Raw genomic sequence first — 24244 nt, 5'->3', positions numbered from 1 at the left:
TAAACATCTCCAAAAAGGATAAGGAGAGGTTCCATGCAGTAATTTGAGATATTTGAAGGCAATGTGCCAACATTACTGTTAATCGATTTGCCAATACATCGATTAGTTTCAAAATTCAATCTGACAGGTAACTGATAATGACGTTTAATACCAGTAACGTAGGCCTATCCTTCACAACGTCGAGGTACCCAACCACAACAAATAGTTCCGTTAACCAAGTAAAACGTTGCAACTCAATTTGGATGAAATATTTTACAAAATGGCTGTATGATGTGTTCACTTGAACCTAGAGGACAGTGGTGGGCATTTTATGCCTTCTTGTCTACATAAACAATGGTGTTCTATTGCGGTATATACGCCTAGTACAATGACATTCAAATATTTCAGTGGAAAATTACTTCTTTCGCGAAAACCACGTTACTTCAGAGGGAGACGTTTCTCACAATGTTTTATACTATCAACAGCTCCCCATTGCTTGTTACCAAGTAAGGTTTTAGGCTAATAAATATCTTGAGTAATTACCAATAGTGCCCAGTGCCTTTAAATTCGTTTTACAAATACTTAAAAATGCATCACATACTAAGAGTGAGACAGGTTTTCATGTCAGATATATCTTATTGTTTTGAGTGAATTTGATGTGCGTAGATTTAGACCCAAAGTACTTCCTTTTAAAGTTCCGGTGGTAAATCTAGTCGTATACCTCAAGGTCAATCTGGTAAATTTAATCATAAACAGATGACTTCCTTTATTACAGCTTTTTATACAAAACATGATCAAAGGCACTGAACACTAGGCCTATTGGTAATGAAAAATCACTGTTAGCATAAAAACTTACTTCTAACTATGAATGGAGAGCTGTTGATAGTATAAAACATTGTGAGTAACGGCTCCCTCTGAAGTAATAGTTTTTCGAATAAGAGGTAATTATTTTTCACTCAAATATTCAAAGACCTTTTTAGACATCCGAAAGCACACAAAATTATTGTGCGCCACAAATTGTGCGCAACTTTTATCACCAGTTGAGCCCAAATGTTCGCAGAAGTTATGTTAGATGCATAACGTTGGGATGGGTACTCGTTGGGATGAACCTAGTGAGAATATTGGTCTTTGACATTTGTCCGGTGCCTTTAAAGGCAGTGGACACTATGGGTAATTACTCAAAATAATTATTAGCACATAACCTTGTTTGGTAACGAGTAATGGGGAGAGGTTGGTAGTATAAAACAATTAAAAAAAAAAAGCTCCCTCTGAAGTGGCGTAGTTTTTGAGAAAGAAGTAATTTTCCACGAATTTGATTTCGAAACCTCAGGTTTAGAGTTTGAGGTCTCGAAATCAAGCATCTGAACGCACACAACTTCGTGTGACAAGGGTGTTTTTTCTTTCATTATTATCTCGCAACTTCGACGACAGATTGAGCTCAAATTTTCACAGGTTTGTTATTTTATGCATATGTTGAGATACAGCAAGTGAGAGACTGGTCTTTGACAATAGTGTCCAGTGTCTTTAAAAGTATTGTGCGCGATCGGGAAAATTTAAGTTTTTGCTTTTACCCTTATGTCTATGTAAGCACTGAATGGTAAGTGCTTCCTAAAATGTGCGGGGATCTACAACAACAAAGGACAATATAATTTGATGATCAATTGTCACGGCAGAACAAATGACTTGAAAAGGGCTGTTCAATATGTGGTAATTATGTATAGGCCTACGGTCGGAGTCGCTAGGACAATTTCCTGGCACCGTAAATTTGGGAATGGTTTGTTCATGAAAGCAGTTTCAAGATTTACCTAAACCAGTTTCAAGTTCATATACACTATAGACCTTTATCACGGTGTGGTCATTTTGATTTTACTCCATTCCAACTCATTGTAACCAAACTGAGACTGTGGACGAAATAATAGTCTGGTGCCATGCGCAAATAATGTTAGCATTCATTACTGTTATTTGAAACAGGGAACATGACCAAGATGGTAAACGCGCGATAAAGGTCTATACACTTCAGATACTAAATACTAATTTTGTTTGTGTCCACTTACTTATTTCTTTATTATCACTGGTCAATTAAAGCATATCTTTTTAAAATGTCGTCCGGTCTTCTAAACAAAAACAGGTGGATTTTAATAATGATCTGTGACTTATAGATGTTAATTTATGATCTGTGACTTGTTTTCACATTTTCTGCAAACAGTGTATCTTTGCAATTGCAACCCTGAACATTCGAAGTAGGATGTACCATGGTGGAAGGAAAATACATGCACTACGTTCACTAATTTAAAACAAAATACGTACACAAGTAAAAAATTACACGACTGGGTAGGCCTACCCCCAGAGTGGGCTGGTTCCTTGCGTTTCGTCAACAATAGATCAATACAGACAACACAAAGTGTACACGGCCGGACAAAACACCATTATGGTATGATATCTGGAAATCGAACCTCACATAAAAAAAAAAGATAATTTGAAAACAATGTCAATCACAGAGAACGCTGGGTGTTTTGTTGTGGTCCCAAATTGCATGAGATTGTCTACTGCCATGTGCCAAGTTTAATGAGACAATGACGTCATTTCTACCAATTAGTCTTGAGCACGTGTCGTTCTTCTCTAAAGCACTCTCACTAAAGCACACACACACAAAATTCACTGTCACCTTCCAAGGTTTAGGATCGTCTGGCTCTGGCAAGCATGCCGGAATGGCGCGCAAAAAAAATACACAAATGAAAAAATTGCACTGGATGGAAAAAGCGCGCACAGGAAGCAGACGGTAGTCCTGTACCAATCTATTTTACTCTTTCTATTATATCTCTTTTCTTTTTTTGGTAATGGCGTGTTTGTTGTGAAAACATCCCGGGTTGTCGAGACTAACGGCCCGCTGGTCTTGACATTTGACTTGAAGCCATACATAGACAAGAATGAAAACCAGACAACAGAGTGATGAGGGAACTGGAGAAGTTGTGAAATCGGGGACCGAAATGGGCGGGCTTTGTCGTGTGTGGTGTTCCTGACTGCTGACTCACTGTTATATCTTTTGGAGGGGGGTGGGGTTGAAACTCAGTTAAAGACGAATGTTTCTAAAATTCCTCCACTAAAATATTTACCAATATACCTTTAATCAAATAACTGTATATGAAGACAGATAAATTGTCAGACTCTGGGTGCTGAGTGTTCGATGTAATGTATGTTTTTACACTGTTTGAGGGTGAGAGCCAATACGGACACCCCTCTAATACCAGTGGGATCGTCCGAGGTAACTTTGAAGTGCACCCACAATCCACCGCGAGAAGAAGAGGGGAAAATTATACTCGTACGCTGTGAAGCTTGACGCGCGTTGGGTTTTACCCAATGGTGATCAAAAGAGTGAATATTGTTCGCTGTCGACTACCATGCGAGTATTTCCCCCGAGCAAAAGACCGATTGCGAGTGCAAGCACGAAAACATATACCGGGACTAAACAACAGAAACAAATTTTGGCAGCAGGGAGATCGAGAATTAAGGGTCCACGCTCCTGAAAAAGTGTGATCTCTTTGGTGGCTTGGGTCGACCTACTGTGAGTATTTCTACGTATTTATCATTTGTGAGATAGCAGTAGGGTAGGAGGGAAATTATTTTAAATATTTGATTTCAGGGAACGGCCGAGTACAATGATTTTCGGACGCAGAGCTAAAAGTCGATCGACTTGATTTCGATGGGATGGAGATCGTTATCGCGGATTTTAATTCTCGCGTGATTTGTTGCCGTTTTGACGTGGGTTTTTCTTTCGTAAATAATCAGTAAGCTCTCATTACATAAGAGGTTTTATAAAACTGTGCCTTGGTCCGTTTTTTTTTATCGGGCATATTTGCTTAAACGTGTTTTTTTCCCCTAAACATTTCAGTCGAAAATGTGTTAAATTGGCCTCTCATTTTGCGTATGTCCATCTATAACCCAAACATTCAATACTTCGTCCTTTGTCATTCTGTGTTGGTAAATATTAAAAAATATATAATAAATAGTAACAAAATAATAATGAAAATATTTTGTTGGTCCATATCTACTCATTATTTTTAAACAACCAGAAAAGAAAGACAAGTTTGTACTGAAGTAAACCATTGACATTACTGCTAAAAACCCTTGCAACGAAAAACATAAAAGTTGTTGATATTTTCATTTTCATACAAGAATGACTGATGAATAAAGTAATTATTAATCAATCAATAGGGCCGAGCCAAACTTTAGTATGGATTGTCAAAGAAAAATAATACAGAGACATTTTGTTTATCACGATAAATGTCTTTATAAAAAATGCTTGTATTTGAGCGATGCCTATTTCAATAAGACATTGGGCACTATTGGTAATTGTCAAAGACCAGTCCTCTCACTTGGTGTAACTAAACATATGCATAAAATAACAAACCTGGGAAAATTTGAGCTCAATTGGTCGTCAAAGTTGCGAGATAATAATGAAAGAAAAAACGCCCTTGTCACACGAAGTTGTGTGCGTTGATATGGTTGATTTCGAGACCTCAAATTCTAAATCTAAAGTCTCGAATTCAAATACGTGGAAAATTACTTTTTTCCCGAAAACTATGTCACTCCAGAGGGAGCCGTTTCTCAACCTCTCCCCATTACTCGTCACCAATTAAGGTTTTATGCTGATAATTATTTTGCGTAATTACCAATAGTGTCCACTGCCTTTAAGCAGAATGAAAAACAAAATATTTCTGATACTGGACAAGAATGCTTTGACAGAAAAATACAACAGACACCATCTGTTCACAACCTCGGCACTACATTTGATTTTAGTTTTAGAAACAAAACATTACGTAAATCTGATTGTGATTTTAAAAAAATGTTTAATGCTAAATGTCTCAGATATTATTTGTTGATACAACTTGTAACATAGGCTTCCGAGGAAAGTAATGTTTTGCAAAACTAGGACATATCTATTGGAAGAGTTTATACTTGTTCTCGATCCTAAAAGTCTGGTTGCAATTATTGTGAAGAAATAAAATGAAGCAATTTGCAGAGTGTGAGAAGTGCCAACAACGGCACCGAATAACTTTTTACAAAGGTTATTTGCCTTATAACCGAATTCAAAGTAAAAACAAATAGTTGCTGATTCGGAATTTAAGTATATGAATAGGCGGAAAGGATTAAATTTTACTTCTTTATCCGATGGGCTGAAAACTTGTTTGAAATTTGTGATGGCTTCAGGTTCGAAAGTGACTGAGCATGTACCATTCTTATGTAGTGCAGTTAAACTCTCAACTAGATTAACGGAACTGGTCCAATTAACTCTTTTAACAGTAATGATGTTATAAGAGGACGACGAAAAAAACAAAGAAACACAAACAAAAATGAGATTAGGGGTTTCAGAATGCACTCTTTATGAGCAAACTAAATTAAGCTGTGAAAAAAAGGTCACTCTCAAGTAATGGGGCGAAAAACGGTTGTGGTTTTACCACGTATTGATTTAAAAGACGTCAATATAAGACTTATTTCGATTGCAGCAACTAAAACATTTGCTTTGTAGGTTCTCAAGAATTACCAGATTTAAGAATATTTTATGTGGACATGTTTCTGGGACGCGTCTTATACCAGTCCCCTAGTAATGCATGTAATGATCTCTTATAATTAAATTAATCAATGTTCTGTTTAGGAAATGACCACCTTTGTATTGTCTAAGATTCCAATAGATGCGTGTGGGTTTGAGTTACCTAGAAATGCTTTCTAACACCTTTGCTTTCTGGACCAATACAACAGGCTTTCCTCTCTGCGAAAAAAAGCTCGGCTGATTCTGTTTTCTCAAAAAAGCTCTACTTTTGAAAAGGTGCGTCCAACATGGTTAGATAACCACTGTATTAGATAACCACTGTAACTAAAGACCTATTTTTTCTCAATTCAAGAGGAAGTGTACTAAAGAGGTGCGAAGATGATTCACTTAACCCTGAAACAGTTCAACAATCAAATTACAAGAAGCTTTTCTTCTTTAGCAATCAAATTAGAAGAAGCTTTTCTTCTTCGGCAATCAAATTAGAAGAAGCTTTTCTTCCTTCAGTACCAACATGTTGAGGTCACGCCAGAGGTGCGAAGAGTGTCTTTTGTGTGGTTTTGCTAATCACGTCAGTTGTGGCGTGGGGAAAACATTGCAAATTGAAATACACGGCTACTTAACACCTTGTTATAACAATGGTCAATGTTGGCCCATACCTGTATGGGAAATCTGGTTTAGGTTGGACATTGAGTCCTTTGGTTATGTGCTGCTGGGTCCTTCATGTAATGGTGCTACGTGAGTGAATTGTGGGGACTGATCAAACATAAAGGCATAAGGGTTCCAAACATGAAGACGTTTTGAACAAATGTGGAGTGGATTGGATTAAACTGAAAACATAACAACTGGTGACATTGGAAAAGTATGAACCTTTAATGGCGGAACAGCCTCACTCGAATATGTTGGTGACTTCAGTGCTGTGTAAATTTAAAGGCAGTTTACAGTATTGGTTATTAGTCAAAAATATAATTAGCAGAAAACCTTACTTGGTAACGAGTAATTGGGAGCTGTTGAAAATATAAAACATTGATGTGAGAAACATGTGGCTCGATCTGAAGTAACGTAGTTTTCAAGAAAGAAGTAATTTTCCACGAATTTGATATCGAGACCTACTTAGAATTTGAGGTCTCAAAAACAAGCATCTGAAAGCACACGACTTCGTGTGACGGTGTGACAAAGTTTTTTTCTCCATTATTATCTCGCAATTTCGACGACCGATTGGGCTCAAATTTTCACATGTTTTTTTATTTTTACCCTGTAATTTCGGCTGTTTGCAATGGAAGGGCCGAGCCGTTGGCAGAAGGTGTGCACAACTTTATGTCGGGTGCGCGTCACTGGTTTTTGAGAGAGAAAAACTCATGAAATATTTTGCAGAATTTCTACCAGAAGAACTTCACCAAACATTTTGTAAATGAAGCGTTTTATTTAGGCTACGTGAAGCAAGAAGAATTTCTTTACACAGTGAGTAGTGTATAATGTTTCTTGAGTATTGACCATTCCAACCTGTTTGTAGGTCACAAAGCGGGAAAATAGAAATTGTAACATCGCCACGAGCAAATGAAGTATAATTTCGTTCTCAGTCAGAACAGTGACAATAAAAATGGTGGAACAATAAGAAGTGGATCCATCATCGATTGTCATTCCAGTTGGTCTTGGACATTCACACAATAGGAACGGATAGGACTGGCAGGTGACGTCCACAATAAACCAATAACTGAATAAAACACAGCTTCATCATGATAATAGGAGCATGAAAGACAGCAGAAATACACAACATTGGCCGTTGGGCCTTAATGCCAAAGTTACAAGGAATCTTTCTACCACTACCAAAGCGCAACCCTCTCCTTTCATCTATTCTGCTCCTATCAAAGGGAGAGGTGTAGAAACGTGTAGCCTTCTCGTTTGGAAGGACATAGGGACAGACATGGGTTTTGAATGGGCTTGGTGAAGTCCTCTGGCAAAGATAACACAAACACGGGATGATTCAATCAATATTCTCTTATCTCAATACAGGAACCATCTATATCGGTTGTTTTTCCTTTCACAACAGTTACCGGGGGATGATGCGCCCTGGCCCGGGCGCCACCTTGTCGCCAACTCCTGCTTAGGGTCCATTCAACGCGGGCGTTTCCCCGTGGCCGACACAGCTCAAAACTGTCGTGGATGAACGCGAACAAAAACAAGAACACAACTTTGTTTTGGGAACTGAAGAAGTGGTGACAACTCCGAGAATTGCTCAATTGTATAAGTGAAAGGGGTAGTAGTCCACGCCATGAAGGTGCTAAAATGATTTGGGGGTGTTTTCTGTCTCCCTTTTGAACACGCATCGATAAGAGTGAATGTGATCGGGGTGGACTTTCAATAGAATCGAGGAATCTTCGTTTGTTACGTCCCTATATTTATTTGATACACATAGCGCCATACGTGTGAAGTGCCACCTTGAGGCTGCTCACACGTTTTGTTATTTTGCGTGTTATTTATTATTTCGGCGAGCGAGAAGATTTTCTTCTTTTTTTTGCGATGGGGGGGGGGGGGGGGGGTGGTAAGTGGAGGATCATGCTTCTGTAGGAATCAATGATTCATTGAAGGGAATGAGTTACAGTTTTATAGCTTTGTCACACGTAATGTTAGTTATAGGAGCTCTTAAATAGGGGAGTTAAATCGATGAGGATGCAGAAGAATGTTCGTGGGAACAAAATTCAGGCAAAGAGCACAAAACAATTTACAAAGTTACGCGCCGTGTTCTGTTTTACCGCTTAGTACGGTAGGGCCGTTAGTGAAGTTGGAACTGCGATTGCATCGTAACTGACGGGCAAGTCGCCCGTTGAAACACGGAGGAAGAATTATCATCAAGTAAAGGCCTACGGGCTATTTCTCGTGATATCAAAGTCAACTTAACTTGGAAAATCTGCGTCGAGATCTCAATGTGTGTTGTGAATCGCTTTTCCAAAGATATCACAAATCGGGGCCTGCATGAACTTCCAAAAAGTTTCTTATGTCACGTTATTTTCGTTGGGCCTACAAAACTTTACTTTTGTCGTTCACACCTAAAAAGTTTCCCGTTGGATATAAATTATTTAAAACTAAAATGAGGATAAATCAATAAGAAGACAACTCCATTTTGCAACAAAGATGCTTGTAATAGAACGTGTTGGTACAAAATGCACCATGCAATATGAACATTGTGCACATAAAGTACGGGCTTTGCAAATACTTCCGTGCACCGGGGCCTAGAGTTCCCCCTGAAAGTATGCCCATCACACGGCGTGTGTCTGGTGCCCCCTCGACCCCGTGGCGCCGGTGTGGTTTAAATACCAGAGTCCTTCTTTAAACACCCCAGTCAAAGGCATTCACTTTTGGTTTACACTCTAATCACTGTGAGCTCATTGATTGGGAAAGTCCAGCCCGTACTTCAGGAGCTCGGCCCCCAAGACAAAACCTCAGGACAATCCCCGCCCTTTCGTTTACATTTCGCACCACATCACCCTTTGCACAAGCAACTTTAACATCATGTCAGACCAGTAAGGTCGCCTTTTTGGGGGTTGGCTAACACTTTTAGCTGGAGTGTTATTTGCACAGTTTGTTGTGTGTTCAAACCTGACATAAAAGCGCAACTGTTGTACTGGGTTTTCAAGAGGGGCCCGTCTGGAGCGTAGAAACAAACCAGTGCGGAATGATGTTCGATTCGAAAGTTTAGGCCTACTGTTGTCGTCGTTTGACTTTCCCGATGTGAACGTGTGTATACTTCGTTTTGTGGCCAACTTATAGAGCGACAGTAATATCCATCGAATTTCATCACAAATGGTTTTACCGTAGCGCAAGAACTGTCCCAGCTCTATGTTTGACCATGGAGGACGTTTTTTTTAGTCCGCCCTGGTTTGAAACATCTGGTAGAAAGTCGGAAATTAATTGGAGCAACAGTTTTTAACAAGAATAACCGTTAAAAAAAGTTTAAAAAAGGGAAAAAAACTCTAACCCAATGGTATAGATAATGAACTTTACAACAAAGGACAAATCTGAATTATTCTTTCTTGGATGAACCGTCAACTAAAAGCCAATCTAATATCTTCCGAAGTTTAATAAGGTTGGTTTTCGGTTTTCTTTTTAAACATGTCGTTACGCTTTGAATTGAATTGTAACGCTTTACAAACTTACTCATGTTTGAAGATAAAGCATGTTATGGAATTATGATGCGTTTTGGGGGAGTTTTTCGTTTGTTTGTTCTTTCCTCCGCTAAATCACCAGCAGAATGAAATGATTAAGTAGAAATATTTGTAAATTAAATGTATCGATTTGATTTTTTATTGATGTCCCTTCCTCTTATCGCTGCGGTGTTTTGTTGTGGGTGTAGTTTTTTTGTTTTCAATAGTCTGGTTTTGCTCGTGTTTTAATGTTTTCTTTTGTGTGATTTTTAAATGCTTCAGTGCAATCACCTTTTTATATTGTATAATTATATTTTTATCGTTGGCAGGGGTCTGGTTTTATATATCTTTTGATGGCAGTTTTTATACTTTTGTTTTAACCTTGACAGCCCCTGTACAACTTGTAACTGTTGTGTATGTCTAAAGATTTAAAATAAATAAATAATAAAATAAAATTGTTCGAATATATTTTGAGAAACCCATTGCCAAACTTGTGTTAGTTGCGAGACGCACGTTTGCAAGTATTACCTATAACTCCATGGTAATTTCTCATTCGAGAAAGATTAGCAGAGTATTTTTGTTCGAGAAAGACTCTGCTAGGGTCGAAACGTCATGCCACGTATGGTTTGCATTTAAACCATAGATCGTTTTGGTTGGACAGCAGTTTCCGTAGATTTTTGTTGGTAAGCGTAAATTTGAAACAAAACAAAACACTCGTTTTGTGTGTCGGAAAAAAATATATAAATATTTTTTTTAACGACATTATACTTTCAAGGAACACTTTAAAACAATACTATACAGATAATGGCTACCTTTTTGAGTAAAGTATGCTCATACGCAAACCAAGTGTTTAGAATGAATTAACAAAAGGCCTGTGCTATTTAATGTGACACGGTGCTCTTTATTTTATCCCTGAAAAAAAACCCATCCATTATTCATATAGTTATTCACATAACATCATGCTAGATATAAAACAACCCAACCAGCATTTTTCACTTAGGAGGGAAGACAAATAAAAAACCATATTGTAGAATATTGGCCACAAATAGAACTGTTAAAATTATGTATAACAGTTCATTGTGTATGTTTCTTCAGCTGAAAATTATATCGGTTGGCTGGAATTATAAATGAGCATACTAAAATAAAATATCTGCAGTTTGTACAACTGCTCACAATGTTAAATTATCTTTTTATTTTTAATTATTCGGACAATACAATAATTGTAACAAGCATAGACCGTCCAGGGAAAGGTAAAAGTATACAATCTGTCATCCAAAAACATGTGCCCTCCAGACCTTGCTTTTAAAAGGGTACAAACTTGTATACTATACAGAAACACAGACATATAAAGTGATATTGCTGTATGAATAATAATAATAATATTCAATTTATCCGCTGGCTTGCTTTAAGCGACGAGTGAGGGCGGTCTTCACGAATCACGGCATATAGCCTCATAATTCTTCACTAATGAGATGTTTGTTTTATGTGCCACTGCGCATACAACCCCAGCGCTGATAATAACACCACCCGTTATCAGCGATCCGTCTTCACCTCGTATGGAGTCCAAGCTATCGAGAAGGAAAAAAAAACAACACTACCGCTCGACTTGATTACATAAACAGACCACACTGGTTTTGTGTGTAAAAGAAATACTAACGACATGTCCCAATCAGTTAACCAAGATAACGTGGACGCCTTGAGTGATAGACGGTGCCAGCGGGCCTAGCGACTACCCCGTAAAAATTGCGATAACCCCACCTCGGCAACTGGTCCGGTCCTCTCTATGCACCCAAGGCCCCTGGCCCCCGCCGTGGTCGCGCAGCGGTAACCCGGCCGGGTCTACCACACAGCCCGATTGCGAACGCTACACGGCCCCCCACTCAACGATCGAAATTCTATTAACTTCCCAATAAAAATCCTTCTGGAGAGGATGAAAGAAGGGGGGGGGGGACCCTGAATGCTCTCTCACTGTCCCCCTGAAAAGACGTGTTTGGAACTGGGTCTGAAACAATAGGTTCTTCTTCACACAGGCAGGTTTGGTCCGGCGGTTGAAAACCATTCACCGATTCCCATATGTTTTCGTTGAAATTAATCACCCATTGGGTAAGGCTGGCGCCAGTACGGTTTAGTGGTTGTGTACAGTGAATAGGCGGCGCAGACCCCTACAAAGGGACTTTCACACCTCGCGTGTTTTCCCTGGCGCTTATTAATTATGTTAACACTTTAGACAGTCAACAACAATTATCTACAGCTCGGCGCTGATTGGCCAGGGGCGGAAGAGTCGCGAGGCAACTGTCAATCACGGGGTGTAATTATTGATAATAGCCCCTCTCTGGGCCACAGACACCCCCTCAGAAGGATTTCAAGTGGTGCGATTTCAGCGACGTTAATACCCCTGTGGCACCCCTCTGTTTTCGGGACCCCGGTATTGATCAGTATTTCTCCCCACCGATACCATCCTTTCTCACCCAACAAAACGATCAATTTAGTCTCTTTATTTTTTGGTTACAGAAACATCATAATATAGGTAATATTTTGAACGAAAAATTTGAGCTTTTTGACCTGACAAAGTCTACAGGAAAAATACTTAAAACTAAAAAAAAACAAAACACCAAGCCAAAGAGACCGCAGATCATAAAAAGCAGTAGTCTCTTTACTTTGGCCCCTGAACATGGACAACTACGTTGACACCGCACACGCATTATGCACACACGGCCAGCGATTCACATACCGTAACCTCTGACTATGCAGCCCCCACCACATGCTATTTCCATAAATGGGCTTGTCTGAATAAAAAATGAGGACTCAGTCCCGACCAATCAAGGAAACTTAAAGAGGTTTCTCTGCATATTTCCCTCCTCTATTTTTCACCCCTGAAAAAAGAAAATCTGTAGCGTGTAGTAGAACGACACAGAGTAGCAAGTCCTCCCTGAACGCCCGGTTAGCGAACCTCCATGTGGGTGGGTTCGTGTGATAATGCGGACTGCGGGGCCATGGTACAGTTGGGTGAATGACAACAGATACCAGACAGCTTTCATTGTGTGTGCTCACACTGCTGGCGCCAGCGGTACTTAGGCATTTGCGTCGAAATGGAATGCTCCAAAAGCTAATCACCTTTCAAGTCTCAGCATCATTTTCACGCTTTTAACAGGCCCGCCTCCAATGGTCCATGCTATAAATATTACAATAGGGGAAGGGATAACTACAGATCGGTTTAGCCATAGGAAAGAAAATTGAACCACAGTATAGACCGCTACAACAAGCTTTTAATAATATTGAATCTCCCAAATTTATCATCCCTCCCGATTTTGTGTTCGGGGGAGACAAGTCACAGTGGTGTTGCTCTAACCCGGAGATAATTTGCGTAAGAAGAAGCAGAAGAAAAAAATCTCGCCTTGATGATGACAAAAAAATAAATTCAAGTGAGTAGACGCGAGCATAAAAGATGGGCAGAGGATTTTGACACCTCCCGCCGTCAGTTTCAGAGTTAGGGGCGTGCCAAACAAGCGCCGTACACGGCTGTCCGTGATGACACTGTGATGGTAAATCAACCAGTCACCACACAGATCTAAGCCCGGTGTTCAAAGCTGTATACACGGTAGTAGTAGTAGTGTGCATGTGTGTGGTGTCACTACGCGTTGCTGCCGCCTGCCTCTGTCCGATCCGCACATGCTGCTTTATAACAGTATCTTACTAGTAATTGGCTAGCAATTACGTAGTAGGTCATTCGGCCGGGGACGCAGGGACAAAATATAGCCGGTATTTTAACTGAGGATAGACCTACCGTGGATTGAGAGTTCTTTACAGTCCACTGTGAGAGAACACACTTGAAGTTATGCAGATATGACGGCTCTGGATTTTTCCTCGATATCTGTCAATGTTTACGTTTTCATTTCTACTATAGCGAGTGATTTTTAAGCTTTGCTTTTTTATTTAACATCGCTTCACATCTTACTACAGGTCGAGGCCTTTCGGAATAAAGATCTACTTCGACCCTAAAACACGGAACATCTCAACTCTACTGAACAGTGGGTTTCCCATAGGACACTTCGTGCCAAATAACCAATCAAGCTGCGTTGCTCATTGCTCCAGCCGGGACTTCGTCTCTCTTCACAGTCAGCCAAAGACTCCTCCAGTCAAGTTACGTTGGCTCACAGCTGGACAGTGTGATTTGAAATCGGGAGTCAGCCGAGCCAGCTAGCCGCCGTGGTGTTGAGCTGGCCTAGGCAAGCAGCAGAGAGAGAGAGAGGAGAAAGACCGGCAGTTTCCTACCTCAGTCAGCCCGTGCCGTGACGGTACCGGCCGGCACTAAGAAACCCCCACACATCACTGAACTCAATGCCTGGACTTTCCTTTCGCATGAAGCAAGCAGAGTTACCCTCCACCCTTCCAGCCATGGCCTACGCACCGATGCTACCCCCTCGTCTCAGCGACTTCTCCGTGAATTCTTTGCTGACACAGCCTCACTTCTTCCCGGGGGTGTTCCGAGGACCTAACCTGACCGGGGCTACCGCGGCCGGGAGCATGACGGCCGGGTTCCACTTGCCTAAACTCGGCGACCTGCACAACCCGTACACGGCGCTGCAGGCGGACTTACTCGCTGCGCACAACCACCGGCACACCATGCAGCAGATCCACGGCATCGAGGCACAGGAAAACGACACAGACGACCCACAAGTTACACTGGAATCCAAGGAACTCTGGGATCAATTCCACAAACGAGGAACAGAGATGGTCATCACCAAATCCGGACGGTAAGTTCACACAACCAAACTTCTATCATACCCACAATAAACTTGAATTGAAGTCCCACGACGCACATTGTCACCAGTTTCACTGAGCCCTTACATAGTTTTTGCTTTAAAATACAACAGTTATACCGTTGTTTATTCAGCAACCGGACAGAATATAAGCACATTTTAAAATTGTAATCATATTTTTTTCAATGTACTCAAAGGGAGACGTTGTTGTGGGCAATTCACTACACAATCATTCAGACTTTTCCCACGTGCTTCATGTTTTTACCGTCAACGCACCGAGTTCGCAGTCTATGCACGCCGTACACAGCTGTTGGCTGTATAGTTCACGATGTACACAATCATCCATAACACAACAAACACGACCCAAGTGCCACATATATCCAGAGACAAATGAATTGTGTTGGGTTTTCTCGTTGTACTTTTTTGTGTTTCGAGTACAAGAAGTTTCCCGTATCGTTGGTATAAAAGCCAGGGCCAGAATAACCTAGCTTCATCATCCATCAACTCCTTTTTTCTTGCCACGGGTTAGCGTGATTGATATATACCTGGCCCGAGGCAAGGGGCTACGGTGTCTGATAACATCAGATAGGCGCCCTGTCTATCTCAACCTAACCAACAACTAGTTTTTTTTATTTATTTCAAATATATCCTCTGTTTTTGTCTGACCTTCAAATGATCCATGAACTTCGTTATAAAAGCCAATGTCATGTGGACTATAAGTTGTATTTGTTACTTTAATGGATGTATTCGCTTTACCGAGTGGTTATCTAACGTGGTCGAACCGTAGCCGAACTTACGAGAGATGTAATTCGCAGAAATGTTACACTCCCCAAAAAATAAAACTAGAAATAGAAACTTTTTCTTGTTTTTGTTATATCATTTTGGAAGATGCATTAATTTAATATCACATGGATGCGACTCTGCCCAGAACTTAATAGACATTTCTAAAGTGACACCAGATACTACTTCAAGATAAATTCCCACTACCGTTGCGCGTACAAATCAATTAAATGAAGGAAAGAAACAAACCCACAAAATATCTCGATTACACTTGAATGGTGATCTTAATCTAGTTATCTTCAAGGGAAAACCTACAGATGGTTCAAGGGTGTAAAGTTAACCCTTTCCGCCCAACTCGATACGCTGAAAAATTTAAACAGGTTAATTGATAATCAAATAGTGTAAAACAATTTCTTTTTTTGGATAGCATATCAAACTAACATGTTAAATGGAACACTGAACTGGTTCAACTGATGATAACACAAAACTGCGTTGAGACATTTTACGTGTGCACAAAAATGGGATACGCTCCCAACTTCCCACGTCCCAGATGGAAATGATGGGATTGCCACACTTCGGGATTTGGAGATATATAGTTTGTACAGTCTGAAAGTTTGAGCATTTTTGTCCCCATAAAGTGTAACTTGATACATAGTTTCTTGGATATGCTGCCTAGTCGCTTTTCAACTGTATAGACAAAAACTTTGAGTTGGGTTCGATACACTACATTACGAACGGGAATTGAAAATAATATATCTCGTTTAATCTGAGAGTAACAGCATTTTTGCCCCCAAAAGTGTAGCTTGATATATTTCTTGTTTTTTTTTTGCCATGTCGCTTTTCGGCTTCAAACGAGAAAGGTATTTTAGTTTGGTTCGATCATGGTTCGATACGGTACATCGCGAACAAGAATCACGGTGATTAAAACAACTTCAACACACTCATCGTTAGTTTGTATATATTGTAAATTACTTAACTCCCTGTTCACCGATTACTCCTAATTAAAGCAAAATTTAAATGAGTTATTCTAAACTACGGGGAGATTTCAATTTACCTTCCCGACGATGGTCCCGTCACCCGAGAACAGACTCCTCCTCCCCGGTGAGCAGTTTGGGTTTTGTTTGCACTCATGGGCGAATAATTTCTTTGGGGGTTTGTGTAACAAGCACTCGTCTATACGGGGCATGTAATACGAACGTTCATTAGTTGTTCTGCGTTAATATTAAGAATGACTAGCTAGTTTATCAACGATGAATAAGTTTAGGAAAAATTTGCAATGCTATTTCAGTTCGTCGCACTTCCATAGGCTAATCTAATGGCCATTTCATGTTAATATTTGAACTGCCCGGTTGTTAAATTTGAAATACGATACAGTTAAAACATTGTTCTTTTGGTTTGGGGGATTTCGTGATTGAAGTGGAAATTTTACCCTGATTAGCCGAAAAGCCAATCAAGGTGAAAGAGATCTATCTGCACTCATTTCACCAATTACTTAGATAAGCAAATTAAATTTAGAGCAATTACTAAGAAATCAAGTTAAGTGGCCGATGCTGGTGCCCCCATTTTATTGTTTTCTCTCCGTATGGACAACATTTCAGAAGTCAGTTGCAAGAACTGGGGCGACGACATTGGGAAAACAAAATTGATAATTGTATCAGTTGGAAAAAACAAAAACAAAAGCAATCAATTCCACTGAACAATTCGACAGTGTGAACTATTTCTAACCAACAAAACACATGTTTAGAAACTGTGGTAGAATCCATTGTTAGAAATTGTAAGTTTGGCACGCGAATGGAGGCCATTTCTATCCATATATCTCACAACTCTCACGGATAAATATTGCGTCTGATTGTTCTAAATATCATTAAATAAAAGAGACGATCACACACATAAGAGTGTGACATTGGGGACAATGGATGGTACAGTTGTGGTTAGAGAAAGAAACACCACGTGTACTATATTGTCTTTAATGCGTATTATTGATAGAGCTTAAAACACGGGAAGGGAGAATGTTGACGTTGGGTGTTGTTCTTTGTTTCATGGGGAATAAATGTCCACAATACATTCAAGGAATAGTCTAATCTGTATGTCCTTGCTCTTTGTGTATTGGAACGATATGAATGGCAAATTCCCGTCATCACTGGCCAATTTATTTTCATAAAACTTTTCCATATTTGTCCAAATCTTTTGAATTAAAAACTAAAGTGTTAATTGTATTATCTTAAAGTTAACAAACTTAAAAACTTAAGTGTTAATTGTATTATCTTAAAGTTTACAAACTTAACATGTTTAAAGTTTGCCCCATCGAAACAAAACATAGGGGAAAAAAAAAAATGAAAAACAGTTTTTATGTAGCCAAAAAGCAAACTCAAAATCTGTGATTTCGGCACTTCAAAATAATTACATCCTTCACACTTAAACATACAAGTATTATTTGAAAAGTTGTTACTTGAGTGTACAGATAGGTCCCCGTAGTGGGTGTCGTGTGTCCAAACCCTCAAACATTGAAAGCATTGATGTGGGTACAATACAAACTGTTACAGCTTAAACTCCATAAACACACATTTTGAGACAATATTGAAGATTCTAACCCCTTCGTTTGTTCTTTCCCCCTCACTTTTTAGGCGGATGTTCCCTTCATTCAAAGTAAGGGTTTCTGGCCTGGACAAGAAAGCCAAGTACATCCTCCTGATGGACATCGTTGCCGCCGACGACTGCCGTTACAAGTTCCACAATTCCCGCTGGATGGTTGCCGGTAAAGCCGACCCCGAGATGCCCAAGAGAATGTACATTCACCCGGACTCGCCCAGCACTGGAGAGCAATGGATGCAGAAGACAGTCTCGTTCCACAAGCTCAAACTCACCAATAACATCTCTGACAAGCATGGCTTCGTGAGTACACAATCTTTATTTTTATATTATGGCATATTATCACATCCTTTGTTCCTGGGTCCCGGTGGCCTTCATGTTCAGGAAGGCTGCACAGGATTAGGAAATTCCTTGAATAGAGTCTTAATTATGTACAACCCAACGTATTAGTAGTAGTAGTAGTAGTAGTCAGAAATAAGTACGAGGGGAATTTCACAATCTTTCCTTAAAAAAAAAATCTACCTTAAATCCCTTGTGAGATTCCGGAGAATTGTTAGTGGCTTGTAACATGTCATGCTGCATTGGAACATCAAAATACTTGTGTCGCCTTCTGAAACGACAAACCATGATCAGGCTTGTTTTACCGCGGATTTGCGTCGTTAAAAAAAGAGAGAAATAACCCCAGCCACATTCATGCACGCATCAGTTGAAGTAAAAAGGGCCTGAAAGCAGGCACTACGCCCGGCGGTGTTGCGCTTCCGTTCTGAGGGTCTGTACTACGGGAGGGCAGCCCCATGCCATCATCGCTGACTTCACGGGACATCCGCGATATGTTTGAAGCTCTAAGCTTTTATTCTTCATCAGGTCAAACTCGTCACAAAAAAAGCTGTTCTTTTTCACAATTTGGGGGAAGTAGGGCATCTTTCCTTTTTTCTGCTGTTACTAATAAGTGAACAGATTACCACGTGTTAGTTTTAAACAGAAAGCTCGCCACCATGGCCCCGTGACGACAGGTTACATATTTTCATATATTTTTTTCATATTTTTACGGTGGATGTTGTTTTTGTACTCACCCTGTTCATATTTAGGTTAATTAGTAAACCTTTTCCAGAGAAGCGGAATTCCCCAATTCCCACTCGTGCACAAATGGAAGGAAGAATAATAAGGGATATAGGCCAGGACAGAAACTGTTAATAAAATAATCAGTTTTAAATCCATGGAAAGGGTTCTTGAAATGTTGAAAAGTAGTTTGATTGAGTGACGAGATTTGACACCATCGTGTTCAAATAGAAAGTTGTTGATAAATCAAGTGAATAAGTTTGTCTCAGAATATTTCACTTTTTGATGACAACATAAAAAAATAAGCACACTTAATGTAGTCAATCTGGGGTTAAGTTGATGGACCAGCCGCTCTGAAAAGCTATACAATAAGTCAGTAATTTAATTTACCAAAAATTGATGTTGGATTTATTTGATCAATCTTAGAATAGCACTTAAATTTGAACAAGTTGTGCACAGTGGAAAATAGACGTACATGTGCCATAACTATCATATAGTATAAGACTCCTTGCGCGATGGTATGCCGTAGAAAGTTTGTTTCAAGTAAGCACATCAAAATTTCAAATTTACTTACCAACAATTTCACTTTGTTTTGAGGTTCTGGCTTGATTAATAATATTAACACCAGTCCGTACGAAATGCAGAATAAAGATTGGCTGGCCTTTCTGATTGACTGGAATGTAAAACCGAAACGTAACTCCCCTGAAGTGTTCACGCTCACCTGTTTTCTGATCATCGTTTACATTGCAGTTTGTTCTGCTTCGGTTGCTGTTGAAATAGCAAATCACTGCCTAAGGGGTGAGGTGGGGGGGGGGGGGGGGGTGGGGGGGGGGGTGGCTGTATTTAAAAGTTGACTTATGGTATTTTACTCCTTCGTATGTATCGATGTGTTTTTAAACTGTCAGAGCGATAGAGGGTATACCTGCCTGCTGTATGAGAAGATTTTAAATTACGTCCATTGATGCGAAGATATGTATGTGTTTTAAAAGCCATTTTGCTTCTGCTAGATAATGTGTGGGTTGTGGGCCATTGGCATTGAGTTCTTGGTAATTGAGACTGGGGTTTGGACACTTAAGTCGAAGGCAAAAACGAAGATTAAAACAAATATCTTAACCAAGAATGTCCACTTCCGTTTTTCACATATTTTTTTACAACCGGTTGGCTTACAAGTTAAATCGTAATACTGAAAAAGGCAAATTTTAAGACATCGAAATACTTTTTGTGAGAACCAAATAAAAATCTCTCTCTTACCTCTGAGTCTGTAGTAACCTATCACTGTGTTGAGCATAAGTTAACTATGATCTATCTGTGACATTTTGGGGTTTAGGATCACTTTTTTTTCAAACTGTAAATGCCGGAACTAAGCCTATTATAATACATGATGAGGGAAGCCCTGAGAGTAATACAGGAGACTACAGTGGTTTTATGTTAGCGTTGGAATTTTAAGTTCCGGATTCGAGAACTTATGTGAGTTTTAGAACTGAAGAAAAAAAAAACCCGGGGTTTGTGCTGGACTTTGGAGTGTTAGTGGACTTGGTATAGTGTTGGTAAACCTAATAATATTAGTGTGGGTTGACTTTAGTGTGATTATAATGACTAAGGGGCATTCTTCACCCACCTCACGTTGCGAGAGACACACTCTCTTTCGATTTCTAACCCTTGCTGATTTTTTTGTTGTATATCGCACAAGCAATCTCGCCTTCCGTGCCACGGGGACGTGTTGTGTCCCCACGATCGCCCCGGTCCCCCAACCCGCCAGTTGTCACGTTTTACGGGTAACTCGACAGTGATAGCGAGTCAATGTACAACTTGGGTTCGCTATACACCAAGAAAAGCGACCGTATCTTTTAGAAATTAGGTCCATTCTGGGGGAGAGATTAAATGTGTTGGGCAAACATGCCAAATTGACATTGGTTAGTGAAAGGAATAAATCAAGATCGCGGGCTGGATGGGAAGGTGGGCAGAAAACTGATGAGGGTTATTACACTATGCTGATGATTTTTTTCTTTTTCATTTTTTTCCCTTCATTTTGATGCGGTATGATGAAGAAAAAGTGTCCCCCAGTTGAAACTAAATTAATGCCTAGCCATGTACGAGTTTTTTTCTTGTGGCTGATGCAGTGTCTTTGGAAATGGGAAATTTCACTCCTCGGGCGATTTGCCTGTGGTATGTTTGATGACTTTCATGAGCTGGTTGTTCAATCTTTCTGTTGCAAAATCCCCCCGTGCGAATGTGGTTCTTTATTCCCTTCATATAAACAAAATTAACTTTCACAGAGAGAAAGACGGCGACTGTGGCCAGGATCTTCCGGGCAGCCATGAAGGCCTTTTCCAAACCTAGGTTTAGTCTGCGGCTCCTGCTTTCTTTTGAGGCACCAGTATGCATTTCGCTCAGTGCTTCACCCAACACATCAAACTTACCCGGAGCCAGTGAGCCGTGGTTTTAGCAAATGCCCTTAAAGCCTCCGTACAAAAGGCACTAAACTGCTGAAAAGTATTTCTGTCCTTTTAATGAAACGAGCCGACTTCAATTTCAGACCATGACAATTGACAAATCTGACAATTTTCGACACCTTAAACACAAAAGAGAAAAAAGGTGATATATATTTTCCACCCAACAAAAGAGAAAATGCCATAAAACATTTTCAAAAGGTTGATTGAGATACCGCACTGAGACCAGTACAACAGAAACGGAGAGAGGGGGGAAATGGGAAACACCAGTTCCAAACTGTACATGCGAAGCCGGAGGGCGAACGAAAATGACAACCCGTGTTTAACAAGCAAAAGAAGAAAAGATAGTTGGGTTTATCCCAGTTCCTAGAGTCGACGCCTGCAGGCCGTCTGGTCAATGATACCGAAACACACTTATTGTTGTGAATGGGGAATGGTCAATATTGTTCACAACAAATAAGAAAGAAAATTGTGAATAAATTTATACCGTGTCATGTTGGATGTCGGATCCCTCACACTCAGAACACGACATGATGGATGGCTATTTTATGGCGAAATAATGATTGCATATTTACGGAGTTGACAGGCGCGGTCTAGCCTTTCCACCCTGCACCACACAAGGTTAGCTTGGATGTGGAACGAGATAGCAACAAAAAAGTACAACCTCACAAAAAAAGGCAACAAATCCACCAACCTCACAAAAAAAGAAAAAAAACCTTACAAAATAAATCGGCTCGGGAATGAAACAATAACGGAGTGTAAGTCTCGGATCAGATCAGCAGCCTGTTTCCCTCATTTTATTAACTTACATTTGCGTACAAAATCGATCAATGTCCATAGACTAACCTCAGGACCTGTCTTTTTTTAATAAAGCAGCTCCATGCCATTCGGGGCGTTCATCATTATCTTGTTTATGATTCATATTTTCACACTTGGGGCGAGATTTTCCCGAAGAGATTGAAGGAAAGAAAAAAAAAAGACCGCCAAAATATTAAGTTGTCTTCTTTTGTCGACTGCCCCTTTTTTCAATCGGGGCAGGTTTGCTATTATATTGAGTGTGTTAATAAGTAGAGCCGTTGTGCCCTGCTTTGGATGTGAAATGCCCGCGGTGTGGTTAGTTGTTGTACGTGTTTTTCGAACAGCTGAAAAAGATTCACGGTGAATTTGGTGTGGGGTTATTATTAGTACTATTATTATTATTTGTATAATTTTATATCATGATACAAATCAGTACATATTGCAACTTGACTTTTTAACACTGGTGGGGAAAAAATTGCCGGTCTAATTTGAGAGTCAATGGCGGTTGCTGTTGAGTTAATGAGAGACAGAAACACAATGATTTGGCCCAATTGTTTCGTATTTATAATTTAAATGGAATGGTGGCTGCTGGCAAAAGAAGGAGAGAATTTTTAATAAGCATGTCATGTAATAACAAACAAACCTTGTAATGTTAAAAAAAAAAAAAAAAAAAAAAAAAAAAAAAAGGAAACTGGCAGGATTTGAAAAATCGATTGGAATTTCCTGTCAAAATATTAAATTTTTGTCAAGGAAATTTAAGTAAATAGTCGGCGTGGAATATGCGTTGGTGGTGACGGCGAACCTACTGACTTGTCTATACTAAACGTGAAATGCTGTGCAAATAGATGGGGGTATTTATAAGAATTGGTTTCGCTACTGCATTGCCCAGTTAGTCTTTGCCTCTGGTCGCTCCAGACATCTCTTTATGTAATATCGTATGTCAATATGATTACCGAAATATGAAGAGAAAAAAAATGAAGCACAGTAATTTCAGTTTCCTATTACTAATGCTATACACTAGGGATAAACAATGTATTTTGTGATGACTTGAAAAATGCAATGGGATAATTTGTCGCCCGATGAAATTGAAGTGTTGACACACTAACCAAAAATAACAGAACAGGTTTTTGTTTTATGTTTTGGGAAACAAAAATATTTTTATCTTTGTTTCGGATACAAATGGCGTTATCTTGCTTATTTACTTACGTAAGATTTGTTTCGTTCCCCTCGGCTGCGTGATGTCAACTCATCAGGTGTAGTGAAGTGACTTGGGTTACCAGACTGAAATCAAATTCATTCCTAAATTATAAAGTCACCACAATGTACTCCAGAAATAGTCGGTCCACCTGCCAATGTTCACCGTGTGTCTCCCACACGCACAAGTTCAACTGCTCTATAAAATTTCGTAAGAAAACAAAAAGGAAGTCAATGAAAAACGTGTTTCTTTCAAGCTGCAAAAAAGAAACAAAAATCGTGTTGCCAAGCCTGAAATGTTTGACAAGGAATTCTGTCATGATAGATGAGTAGGTTAATATATTGCGCCTTCGGCGTGCGAAAATTAATAGGACGTGTGAAGCGCCAGTTCTGGACCCGTATTTTTGTTTGAACGGTGGGCATGCGGACCCAGTGTCGCCGCTATTATTCCGTACTGTTACAATACCGAATTGCTTACTGATTTGGTGGTGTGTTGGGGGGGGGGGGGGGTGCTTCCAAGGTCTGTACGAATGATGTGGGAAGAAAACAAGAAAAGGTTGTTGTTGTTGGATTGTAAGTGGGGTGGATTCTTGCACTTGTGTTTATCCCTCGAAACAAAATGGATGGTGTTTTTCTTTAATCTTGTCGCACAACTCTTCTAATTTGGTGATGGTTGACAATAACAAGAGATGTCAATTCAATGGCACTCGTTGTTGTCATTGTGGGGAGGCGTTTCAATGTCATGACTTGTCACTCCCGGTGAGAAAGCCATTCTTGTAAGGGTTGATGATGATGATGAGGTTTTTTTTTGTCTAGGGAGTGAAGATTTGTGATTAAGGACACTCGTTTGAGAAGCAGCTTCCTTTCTTTGCTTGGTCTTCCGTTTCTTGGGGGGGGGGGGGGTATTCAGTCCGCGTGAAAACTGCGCTTGAGTTCGACTGATTATAC

At 39.9% G+C, this 24244-nt stretch overlaps 1 protein-coding gene across 3 annotated transcripts in view; it reads left to right on the top strand.

The window, feature by feature from the left end:
• The first annotated feature begins 3451 nt into the window (after window positions 1-3451).
• The window catches only part of LOC139938641 (uncharacterized), a 47868-nt gene continuing 27075 nt past the window's right edge, over window positions 3452-24244 (top strand). The window contains exons 1-3 of one of the 3 annotated variants that reach the window (XM_071934241.1): window positions 3452-3541; window positions 13627-14420; window positions 17831-18098. In XM_071934241.1, coding sequence (XP_071790342.1) covers window positions 14005-14420; window positions 17831-18098 — 684 coding nt within the window. In that variant the 5' untranslated portion in view covers window positions 3452-3541; window positions 13627-14004. Of the gene's footprint in view, window positions 3542-12889; window positions 13089-13161; window positions 14421-17830; window positions 18099-24244 lie in introns of those variants that run through there. The other 2 variants (XM_071934240.1, XM_071934242.1) reach the window with 2 other exon arrangements.

This window comes from Asterias amurensis, chromosome 6, assembly GCF_032118995.1.
Source record: "Asterias amurensis chromosome 6, ASM3211899v1".
Lineage (NCBI taxonomy): Eukaryota > Metazoa > Echinodermata > Asteroidea > Forcipulatida > Asteriidae > Asterias > Asterias amurensis.
The sequence above is the reverse complement of the archived record's forward strand: the minus strand, read 5'-3'. Positions and strand labels throughout refer to the sequence as shown.